This window comes from Pristiophorus japonicus, chromosome 2, assembly GCF_044704955.1.
Source record: "Pristiophorus japonicus isolate sPriJap1 chromosome 2, sPriJap1.hap1, whole genome shotgun sequence".
Taxonomy (NCBI): domain Eukaryota; kingdom Metazoa; phylum Chordata; class Chondrichthyes; family Pristiophoridae; genus Pristiophorus; species Pristiophorus japonicus.
Window position 1 is genome coordinate 305428492 of NC_091978.1, and position 12750 is coordinate 305441241.

Genomic DNA, 12750 nt, shown 5'->3' on the forward strand with positions numbered 1-12750 from the left:
TGCAGCACACCACAGTGAATAGCGATACCTGGTGAGGGGAATATTGAAGGCTGTCTCCAGAGCCGTCCAGGCTTCAGAATCGCAGCTTCAGCAACCCTATTGTCTGCTCGATGATGTTGCGGGTGGCGACATGGCTCTCATTGTAGCATTCCTCCGGTTCTGTGGTGGGGTTGCAAAGGGGGATCATTAGCCAGGTGGCCAGACCGTATCCCTTGTCCCCGAGCAGCCAGCCTCAGCCTTACCGTGGTGGCTGAAACAATCGTGGCACAGTGCTCTTCCACAGAATAAACGCATCATGTGCTCTTCCAGGATAGCAAGCACTGACTGCGAGATGCACTGCGTGTGGTCGCACACCAGCCGCACATTTTGGGAGTGGTATCCCTTTCTGTTTCTGAATCCCTCTGCATCCTCTGCCTGCAGGAGATGGCATATCTTTGTAACTACCTCCTTTCGGAAGCGCAGTCTTCTGACACACTGCTCCTCCAACAGGTCCAGGTATGAGCGTGCTGCCGGTAAAGCCATGGGGGATAAGGCCTCCTGTCCTGACGTCTAGGAGCTCTCCTCCTTCGCCTGCCGACATGGCCCTTCAGTCTTGACGCTGCCTTACTTAGAGCATGTAGAATGCGACGCTGGCAGCATTGTAATGCATCCATTAAAGTTTTCAACTTCATTGGTTATCAAGCTGTACTGTTTGTTCAGTCTGCCATTGCAAACTCGGCGCTTCCTCGTCTCTTTAATTAACCACCAGATATCGACTATGGAAGGTTGTACTGACTGCTCTTTCAAATGTGATTCCTGGCGATCGCTAACTGAGGCGGCCGTAGCTAATTTAGTGAGTAGGGCGCAAGCGTGATCGTTGCACCAGGACTGACATCATGATCTGACTGATAGTCAGCAGCCAGGCGCTAGCATTTGGCACTGCCGGTAAACCTCAACTACATTTTCCAGCGGGGTGCTGCAAGCTGTGCACCCGGTTGGTAAGATATTACACTCGCATTAACACAGCTGATGAGGCGCTAGATAAACGAATTTCCACCCCATTGATTCAAATGTTGTAATTAATGTATTAAATACATTGGTGCAGCGTCGAGAATCCGGGACTGAGGCCGTTCCGGATTCTGGGCTTTTCAGGACTTTCGATCGTATTTCTGACATCACGAATCCGGTTTGGGTATTTCTTGATTTCGGAACGTCAGAAGGTGGTCGAGGGGGGGCGGTCCCCTGCCAAGGAACTGTTCGGGCCAGCCTGCCCCGTCGAGGAGATTGTCGGGCGGGGCCCTGTTGAAGAGGTCGTCGGGCGGGGCCCTGCCGAGGAGCTGTTTGGGCCGACCGGCCCTGTTAAGGAGGAGGTGTTCAGGCGGGGCCCCACTGAGGAGCTGTTCGGGCCGGCCGCCCCTGTCAAGGAGGAGGTGTTCGGATCGACTGGCCACGTCGAGGAGGAGATGTTTGGGCGGAGCCCCTCCATGGAGCTGTTCGGGCTGGCTGGCTCCGTCGCGGAGGAGGTGTTCGGACAGCGGCGGCAAGGCCCCGAGGTCGGCAGCAGCAGCAGGTCCGGATTCTGGAACATTTTATGGATTCCGGATGACCCTGCCACCAATCAGTCCGGATTCCAGAACATTCCGGAACTCTGGATTCTCAACGCTGCACCCGTATGACTGAAAATTGTACCTGGTCTTCAAAAGATCACTCGCACTTTCCTAATCAGAAAGATCTAACATTATAGGGCAGTTCATCTTTTTCCAAAACATTTTTACCTGTATGTTGTCATACAGGAGTACCTAGAGATATGTTAGTGTAGTAATATAAACAGTTATTGAACTAAACATTCTTTCTCTAATAGGCATTTGAAAAATGGAAAGACGAAAAGGATAAGTATCTGAAAGAAATGCTTCAGAAACAAAAACAAATCGAAAACGAGAAGATAAAAAAGGAAGAGGAACAAGAAACTGAAAAGAAGAAAGAAAATGTTACAGCATTTATAAAATGGTAGGCAAATTGTGTCCTCGTATTATACTAAAAGCGTACATTAGTGCATTGCATATGCAGATCTGAACAGGTTACTTTTCATATATTAATGTCGTTGCCTGCAAATTATTCTGTAATGTAACTGTATTTAACTGTGGGAGGCATTCATGGAATCGAGTACAATGTTCCCTTTAAGCTGCGAGGCCATGCAGCTATCTGCAGCTCCTGCACAGGCCTCTTACCGGCTTTACAATAGGAAAAACTGCACATGTGCGGGTATTTGAATGGAGCGAAGAGCGCATTAAAGGGGCCACGCACCCCAAGAATAAGGCGTCACCCATTTAAAACGGAAATGAGGAGAAATTTCATCTTTCGGAAGGTCGTGAATCTTTGGAATTCTCTACCTCAGGGAACTGTGGAGGCTGGGTCATTGAATGTATTTAAGGCGGAGATAGACAGATTTTTGAACGATAGGGGAGTCTAGGGTTTTGGGAAGCGGATGGGAAAGTGAAGTTGAGGCCAGGATCAGATCAGCCATGATCTTATTGAATGACGGAGCAGGCTCGAGGGGCCAAATGGCCTACTCCTGTTCCTATTTCTTATGATCTTATGTATCTCAGCTTAGAATATATTGGATAGTATCATTTCTGGACAAACCCGACTTTTTAATTAAAATATCTGTTACAAATGGCTTCATATATTATTTCATGTCACTTATTAGGGTGAGGGTCATCAAGTACGAAGGCAAAGAAGTGATATTAGAAATATACTAGTCATTGGTTGCGTCACAGTGGAATAATAGGCCAGTTATGCACTCGCTATATGATCAAGAAGTGCAGCACAGGAAATGGTAGATGCATCATCCATTAACATTAACAGATAGAAAATCAGAGGCTTAGCACCATATTTCCTGCAGTAGATTTCCTGTTGGTTCTGCCACCCTGCTGGGAGTTCAGGAGCACAGATTCAGCCCAGTTGTGTCCAGTTTTGGGCACCCTACTTTAGGACGAATGTCATGGCCATGGAGAAGGTTCAGAAGAGATTCACAAAGGTGATGCAGAGAATAGAAGTTTTAGTTATAAGGAAAGAAACTGAGTCTTTTTTCAGTAGAACAGAAAAGGTTAGAAGGAAATCAGATAGAGGTTTTCAAAATTATGAGATGCTTTAGTCAGCTAAATAAGGACAAACTATTTCCACTGATTGATAACTCACTGACTAGAGGACATAAATTTAAGTTCAAGATTTGTTTTATCACAGAGAATTGTTTCGACCTGGAATGTTCTATCAGAAGGACTGGTGAAAGTAACATCCTAAATAGCTTTTAAAAGGGAAGGGAATAAATATAATAATTTTTTTTTTTAAGTGTCTGGAGATAGGGACGATGTAGAAAGCTCTTTCAGAGAGCCAACACAGGCGCAATAAGTAGAATGGCCTTCTATGCAGTAGAATTCTGGTGGAGAGGAAATTTGTGCACATATATCCCCAGGTCTCTTTGTTCATGCACTCCCTTTAGAATTGTACCCTTCAGCTTATATTGACTCTCCTTTTTCTGTATGTAAATGTATCACTTCGCACTTTTCTGCATTAAATTTCATCTGCCACCTGTCTGCCCATTTCACCAGCTTGTCTATGTCCTCTTGAAGTCTATCACTATCCTCCTCACTGTTCACTATACTTCCAAGTTTTGTGTCATCTGCAAATGTTGAAATTGTGTCCTGTACAGCCACATCCAAGTCATTAATATATATCAAGAAAAGCAGTCATCCTGGTACCGACCCCTGGGGAACACCACTGTGTACCTTCCTCCAGTCCGAAAAACAACTGTTCACCACTACTTTCTGTTTCCTATGACTTAGCCAATTTTGTATCCATGCTGCTACTGTCCCTTTTATTCCATGGGCTTCAACTTTGCTGGCAAGCCTATTATATGGCATTTAAACAACTTTTGCAAGTCCATGTACATCACAGCAACTACATTGCCATCACCCCTCTCTGTTATCTCATCAAAAAACTCAATCAAGTTAGTTAAACATGATTTGCCTCTGACAAATCCGTGCTGGATTTCCTTCATTAATGGTCCAAGTGACTGTTAATTTTGCCCTGGATTAACGATTCTAAAAGCTTCCATACTACTGGGATTAAACCGACTGGGTCTGCTGCTGCTGGGGTTATCCTTACACCCTTTTTGAACAAGGGTGTAACATTTGCAATTCTCAAGTCCTCTGGCACCATCCCCGTATCTAAGGAGGATTGGAAGATTATGGCCAGGACCTCCGTAATTTCCACCCTTACCTCCCTCAGCATCCTTGGATGCATCCCATCTGGTCCTGGTGACTTTTCTATTTTAAATACAGCCAGCCTTTTTGTACCTTCTCTATCAATTTTAACCTATCCAGTATCTCAACTACCTCCTCTTTCACTATGACTGTGGCAGCATTTTTTTCCTTGGAAAAGACAGATGCAAAGTACTCATTTAGTACCTCAGCCATGCCCTCTGCCTCCATGCATAAGTCTCCTTTTTGGTCCTAATTGTCCCCAACCACTCCTCTTACCCATTTATTATTTATATTCCTACAGAAGACTTCTGAATTTCCTTTTATGTTAGCTGCCAGTCTATCCTCATACTATCTTTTTACTCCTCTTATTTTGTTTTTCACTTCCCCTCTGAGCTTCCTATTTAGCCTGGTTCTCACGTATTCTCAACCTGACATTTCTCACATGCGCCCATTTTCTGCTTCATCTTGCTCTCTATCTCTTTTGTCATCCAGCGAGCTCTGGTTTTGATTGCCCTACCTTTCCCCCTTGTTGGAATGTACCTCGACTGTACCCAAACCAACTTCTTTTTAAAGGTAGCCAGTTATTCGATTACAGTTTTGCCTGCCAATCCTTGTTTCCAGTTTACCCGGGCCAGATCTGTTCTTAACCCACTGAAATTGGCCCTCCTCCAATTAATTATTTTTACTCTAGACAGCTCCTCGTCCTTTTCCATAGCTAATCTAAACCTTATGCGAGGAGTTTTTCGGTGGGTAAGCGGGCGCATTCGGTGGTGGGTCGGGTGGGAACTTTATTTTTGACAGATGGTTGGGACCCCGCTGTCAACCCACTGCCCATATGTCAGGTCTGTCAATGCTGAACAGACCCGACACGTTGCGGCAGTGGAGGCAATTCAGGTCATTATGACCTTGTTAAGAGCTACTTAAGTATTTTGAGCTCACCTTAACATTTTACGAGGTCGCCCACAGGGCCCACACTGGTCAAGGATCAGTCTGGTAATGTGGTCGGAAGTTGTGTGACCATGCAATCATCCTATTACTTGACAGCTGCAAATGTACTATAAAAGCTCCCATCTCACAGCTGTTCACTTTCCAAGCTCAGAAGCTGTTGCTTACTGCATTTGGAAGACAAATTGAGCTTTATGCAGGTTGCAATTGTTTGGAGTGAACTCTCTATCCAGTGTCACCTCATTGAAACATAACCTCTCTCACCTTTGCCAGATCGCTTCTGCCACCTCAAGTTCACCTGCCATCTATTACATCAGCATGGGTGCCCTTGAAACTATCTCACCTCGGTCCTCAGTATCCCACCACGATTACCCCCAACACCAGCAGTAGCAGGCACCACAGCAACACGAACAACAACACCAACCTTCTCCGCTATCAACTGATGCGACACAGGACAGCAGCACCCGAGTACATTGCTGCCTGGGACGGCAGGAATGGCCTCGTCATGGCCAGATTTACTTCACTTGGCGCTGTACACACTGGCTGCCGCATGATGCACCAGGTTGGCACCACCGCACACCAACACCATAAAGCATCCCTACAATGCTCAAGCCGTTCCTTTCACAATAATCACCATTGCGGGGGTACCGTTATGTCTCTCCATTCACTGCAACTCACTAAGCCACTTCCAAAGGTGCACACAGATCTATCCAAGTACGCAAAGTGTTGAAAATAAAGGTTTCAATGTTTGCAACCCATTAACAGAAACTTTACATGAACATGAGCATGACAGGTGGCTAGTGAGATGGGGAAGTGATAACGTAGATAGAGAGGGATGGGTAGAGGTGCAAGGTAAGTTGGTGTGAGTAAGGATGTGCAGGAGTTGGGTCGGGAAGGCAGATTGATTGGAATCTGATGAATAGCACAGGAGGTTGAGTGTGGCTTTGCGGTAACATTTCATGATCCACTGAGATCATTGAAAGGTTTGTGCCACTGTAGCCTGGTCCTCCTGACGACACCCCTGCTTGTGTCCTGTGCAATGTGCAACCAGGCTGTGTTGATCTCCTGGAAAGGTCTCTTCCGCCCATTTAAAGGGAAGAGAACCTACCTGCATGCTGTGACTCCCTCCATAAGCATATGGAGGAAGTCATGGAAGAGCCTAGGTGCAGCCGTGTACCTTTGTGCAGTGCTTGTCCGTGTTTGCAGCACCTCAATGATTTAGAACACTGACAGCACAACTGTCAAGCTAAATTTGTGCATGGAAACTGGCTGATGATCAAATTACGTAATCAGACCTGCATCCTTCAATTGGCCAGCAAACGCGCTGGGCGGGCTTAACAACCCAATCAACATAAAATCATTTTGGACAGTGGCTGGAGACGGCAGCGAGGTTGGGACCTGCCACCGACTTCGCCCACCAAGGACCCGGCGAGATAGGGGAAATCGTGGTCTTATCACTGTTCCCTAAATGACCTATGGTCATTGTTCCCTAAATGTTCCCCTACTGACACTTGATCCAGTTGACCCACCTCCTTACCCAAAACCAGATCCAGCTATGCCTCCTTCCTCATTGGGCCTGAAACATACTGATCAAGAAAGTTCTCCTGAACACACATCAGAAATTCTTCTCCCTCTCTGCCCTCTACACTATTAGTATCCCAGTCTGTATTAGGATAATCAAAGTCACCTATTATTACTACTCTAGATCTTGTACCTCTCTGTAATTTCCCTGAAAATTTGCTCCTATATATCCTTCCTACTAGTTGGTGGCCTATAGAATATACCTAGTAATTTAATGGCACCTGTATTGTTTCTTAACTCTAACCAAATAGATTCTGTCCTTGACCCCTCCAGGACATCCTCTCTCTCCAGCACATTCTCCTTTCTTTCCTTCCCTATCTTTCCTGAACATCTTATATCCAGGAAAATTTAGTACTCAATCCTGCCCTTTTTTGAGCCAGGTCTCTGTTATCACCACCACATCATATTCCCATGTGGTTAGTTGCACCTGGAGTTCACCAACCTTATTCACCATGCTCCGTGCATTTACACACATGCACTGTAAATCTATCTTTGTTTCCCCTTTCTAATGCTACATCCTAGTGCCCAACCCCCTGCCAAATTAGTTTACACCCTCCCTAAAAGCACTAGCAAAACCCCCCGCAAGGATATTGGTCCCAGCTTTGTTGCTGTGCAACCCATCCGTCCTGTACACGCCCCACCTCCCCCAGAACCGGTCCCAATGTCCCAGGAATCTGAAGCCCTCCCTCCTGCACTATCTCTCCAGCCACGCATTCTTCTACTCTATCCTCCTATTTCTATACTCACTAACTCGTGGCACTGAGAGTAATCCGGAGATAACTAACATTGAGGTCCTACTTTTTAATCTTTCCTAGCTCCCTTAAAACCTGCCTGCAGGACCTCATCCCTCTTTCTACCTATGTCGATGATACCAATAGGAACCACGACCTCTGGTTGTTCATCCTCCCTCTTCAGAATGTCCTGCTGAGATGCGTGCGATCTGTCAAGCCAGAACTCGACAGATCGGAAAAGCTGGTTTTTGGCGTTTGCACATTGTGTGCCGAAAACCGGCTTTTTCGATGCCTTCCTGGGTCCGTACACACTCCGTGCATACCCAGGGAGGCCGGGATTTCAGGTCCCATATTTACACATGGTTTTGCTCAGGCTTGTCAAATTCCTCTAAATATCTTGATGAACACGATTTGTGGTGCAGCAAATGGTTTTCTCCAGTAGTCAGGTCAGCCATTCCAGAAGCAATCTATTAGCCTGCATCCAGGTAGAAAGCAAGCCATGAGGTAGCAAACCTTCCTCCACATAGTTAGGATTTTAGTCATTTTATTTTTGAACTACACCTCTGGGAAGGTTGCTTGCCAACAGTCGTAACAATAAACTCCAGGACTGATTGACAGTCCATTTGTTTTCTTTCAGTGACTTTATTATAGCCAAGTTAGGTAGGTCTTCAGCTGGTCTGGAGCCAGATTCTGCAAGTTGCTTTGATGATCTGTTCTTTGTGTCTTTAACAAGCTGCCACTGAATAGCTCTTTTTTCTTCAGCCTGCCAGAGCTAATACGCATTAACATAACTTTTGTTTATCATATGTAGTTTTACTACAATTACTTTAACTACTTTGTGCTGCTATATTTTATGGCAATGTAAGGAATGCGAAGAAAAAAGTAATATTGAAACAAAAGATGAAGGAAAATGCAAAGGAAGAGCAGAAGAAGAAAACTGAAGAAGAGTACATGAAATACGATAAAGAAGAAATGGCATTAAAAATGTATGAGAATTGGCTGGTAAGATTTGGAGTATATACGGAAAAGATTTTGAAGAAAGTTTAAAATGCTCCGATTCAGTTTGTTGTTTTGATTAAGTAATAATGGAAAACGGAGATTAAGTTGGTCGCTCAAAATCAGTCCAAGGTTCTAAATTTATGAGCAGTTAAATTCGGTTTAAAGTCTCTTTTGAGCTGTCAGTATCTATGTTTGCTAACTGTCAGAATGCTTCATGGTGTTGATATGTCTTATGTTCATATTGAAGAATTAATGACCTTTATACCATTGATCATTGAAAAATAAATGACAGTTTATCATGGCAAAATTCTGTGTCTGATAAAAGTTCACGGGGTTGGGGTAATATATTAGCATGGATAGTGGATTGGTTAACGAACAGAAAACAGAGGCGGGATAAATGGTTTATTCTCGGGTTGGCAATCAGTAACTAGTGGGGTGCCGCGGGGATCAGTTCTGGGACCCCAACTATTTACAATCTATATTAAGGACTTCGAAGAAGAGACCGAGTATAACGTAGCCAAGTTTGCTGAGGATACAAAGATGGGAGGAAAAGCAATGTGTGAGGAGGACACAAAAAATCTGCAAAAGACATAGACAGGCTAAGTGAGTGGGCAAAAATTTGGCAGATGGAGTATAATGTTGGAAAGTGTGAGGTCATGCACTTTGGCAGAAAAAAATCAAAGAGCAAGTTATTATTTAAATGGAGAAAGATTGCAAAGTGCTGCAGTTCAGCAAGACCTGGGGGTACTTGTGCATGAAACACAAAAGGATAGTATGCAGGTACAGCAAGTGATCAGGAAAGCCAATGGAATCTTGGCCTTTATTGTAAAGGGGATGGAGTATAAAAGCAGGGAAGTCTGTACAGGATGTTGGTGAGGCCACACCTGGAATACTGCGTGCAGTTTTGGTTTCCGTATTTACAAAAGGATATACTTGCTTTGGAGGCAGTTCAGAGAAGGTTCACTAGGTTGATTCCGGAGATGAGGGGGTTGACTTATGAGGAAAGGTTGAGTAAATTGGGCCTCTACTCATTGGAATTCAGAAGATTGAGAGGTGATCTTATTGGGGGCTTGACAAGGTGGATGCAGAGAGAATGTTTCCACTGATGGGGAGACTAGAACTAGGGGACATAATCTTAGAATAAGGGGCCGCCCATTTAAAACTGAAAGGAGGAGAAATCTCTTTTCTCAGAAGGTTGTGGATCTGTGGAATTCGCTGCCTCAGAGAGCTGTGGAAGCTGGGACATTGAATAAATTTAAGACAGTGATAGACAGTTTCTTAACCGATAAGGGAATAAGGGGTATGGGGAGCGGGCAGGAAAGTGGACCTGAGTCCATGATCGGATCAGCCAAGATCATACTAAATGGCAGAGCAGGTTCGAGGGGCCGTATGGCCTACTCCTGTTCTTACTTCTTATGTTCTTATAAGAAAGAAAGACTTGCATTTATATAGCACCTTTCATGATCTCATGGCATCCCACAGCGCTTTAAAGCCAATGAAGTACTTTTTGAAATGTAGTCATTGTTGTAATGTAAGAAATGCAGCAGCAAAATTGCCCACAACAAGCTCTCACAAACTGCAATGTAAAAATAACCAGATAATCTGTTTTAGTGATGTTGATTGAGGGATAAATGTTGGTCAGGTTCTGCTACTGTTTCTTTAAATAGTGCGATGGGATCTTTTATGTCCACCTGAGAGGGCAGACTGGGCCTCAGTTCAATGTCTCAGCCGAAAGATGGCACCTCCGACAGTGCAGCACTCTGTCAGTACTGGGCTGGTGTGTCAGCATAGATTACGCGTTCAAGTCCCTTGAATCCACCACCTTCTGACTCAGAGGCGAGAGTGCTATTTTTATTTTTTAATATTGGATTTATTCAACATTAAACACATTTGCAACATTGTGATCATTCTTTCCTACCATACAAACGTTCCTTTACCAGTTAGTAGCTACGGAAATTAAAGTCATCATTAAAGACATTAACAACATAGTCATTATTCTGCTCCTGGTCCATAGCCTTGTAGGTTATGGCACTTCAAGTGCTTATCTAAGCACTTTTCAAATTCGAGGAGTGTTTCTGCTTTTACCACCCTTTCAGGCAGCGAGTCCCCATGACCCTCTGGCTGAAAAAAGTTCTCCTTAACTCCTCTCTAATCCTTCTACCAATTGCTTTAAATCTATGCCTCCTGGTTATTTACCTCTCTGCTGCAGAAATAGGTCCTTCCTATCCACTCTATCTAGGCCCCTCAATTTTATACACCTCAATCAAGTTTCCCCTCAGCCTCCTCTGTTCCAAAGCAAACAACCCCAGCCTATCCAATCTTTCCTCATAGCTAAAGTTCTCCAGTCCTAGCAACATGCTTGTAAATCTCCTCTGCACCCTCTCTAGTGCAATCGCATCTTTCTTATAAGGTGACCTAGCTAGGTACTCTAGCTGTGGCCTAACTAGTGTTTTATACAGTTCAAGCACAACCTCTTCGCTCTTATATTCTATATCTTGGCTAATAAAGGAAAGTATCCCCGTGCCTTCTTAACCACCTTGTCTACCTGTCATGCTACCTTCAGGGATCTGTGGACATGCACTCCAAGGTCCCTCTGTTCCTCTACACTTTTGAGTATCCTACCATTTATTGTGTATTCCATTGCCTTGTTAGCCCTCCCCAAATGCATTCCCTCACACTTCTCCGCATTGAATTTAATTTGCTGCTTTTCTGCCCACCTGACCAGTCCATTGATATCTTTCTGCAGTCTACAGTTTTTTCCTCACTATCAACAACACAGCAAAAGTTTGTATCATCTGCAAACCTCTTAATCATGCCCCCTACAGTGAAGTCTAAATCATTGATATATGCCACAAAAAGCAAGGGACCTAGTACTGAGCCTTGCAGAACCCTACAGGAAGCAGTCTTCCAGTCACAAAAGCATCTATTAACCATTACGCTTTGCTTCCTGTCACTGAGCCAATATTGGAACGAGCTTGCCACTTTCCCTTGGATCCCATCGGCTTTTACTTTTCTGACCAGTCTGCCATGTGAGACCTTGTCAAAAGCCTTGCTAAAATCCATGTAGACTAGATCAAATGCACTATCCTCACTCACCCTCCTTGTTAGCTACTCAAAAAATGCAATCAAGTTAGTCAGACATGGCCTTTCCTTAACAAATCCATGCTGACTGTCTTTGATTAATCAGTGTCTTTCTAAATGTTGATTAATAATTTACCTCAGAATTTTTTACAACAATTTGCCCACCACTGAGGTTAGGCTGACTAGCCTGTAATTACTCGGTTCATCCCTTTCTCCATTTTTAAACAACGGTACATCGTGAGCAGTCCTTTGGCACCACACCTGTAGCCAGAATGATTGAAAAATGATGGTCAGAGCCTCCGCTAATTCCTCCCTTGCTCCTCTTAACAGCCTGGGATATATTTCATCCGGGCCTGGTAACTTATCTACTTTCAAAGATGCTAAACCCCTTAACTATGTTTATCTCATCAAATATTTCCCACCACTCCTTAACTGCAATGTCTGCATCGTCCCTCTCTTTTGTGAAGGCAGATGCAAAGTATTCATTAAGAATCATACTCACGTTTTCCACAAACAAGCTTACTTTTTGGTCTTTAATAGGTTCTACTCTTTCTTATTTTGCTGTAATCTAATGTCATTGGACAATCTCCAGATTATACTGGAGAGTGAAATTCCTCCTGTGGATTAATTTTAGCAAAATAAAAGGAAATCCTGTTTTGTACTGATACCAACTTTTTTCCTAAACTTCACCGACATGCATTCTTTCCATGAGACTATGGAAAACTTTGGCAATAAACATTTTATTCCTGATTTTGAGCTATCTTAATCTTAATACAATGTAACAAATACTAATTTATCAATGTTGTGTTATTTATTTACAGGAACAAAAAGAAAAGCAGGAAAAGCAAGAAAAGCAGCAAAGGAAAATCAGGAGCATTTTGCATGATGAGCCACCACCTCCCTGGAGCCCCCCTAATAAAACAATACCATTTAGAAAATGAACATTACACATCAGTGGTGTTAAATTTGTGTATTTTGATCGGTATTTTTTAACCCAAAAAATTTATGTAGAAAATATTTATATATATTTGCTTAGAATAATGTAAGTTATTACAGAGTGACATCATATTTTTTGTAAAATAAAAATCTGGTTTAAAATAAAGTACAGAGCAATTTTCAAATATATGAATTACTGATCATTTATTTTGCAAATTTAATTACAAGATTTGTGA

At 43.5% G+C, this 12750-nt stretch overlaps 1 protein-coding gene across 1 annotated transcript in view; it reads left to right on the plus strand.

The window, feature by feature from the left end:
- map9 (microtubule-associated protein 9) overlaps nt 1-12520 on the plus strand; it is a 330082-nt gene extending 317562 nt beyond the window's left edge. The window contains exons 13-15 of the mRNA XM_070871655.1: nt 1841-1986; nt 8365-8500; nt 12400-12520. Coding sequence (XP_070727756.1) covers nt 1841-1986; nt 8365-8500; nt 12400-12519 — 402 coding nt within the window. The 3' untranslated portion in view covers nt 12520. The remainder of the gene's footprint in view (nt 1-1840; nt 1987-8364; nt 8501-12399) is intronic.
- The last annotated feature ends 230 nt before the right edge of the window (nt 12521-12750 follow it).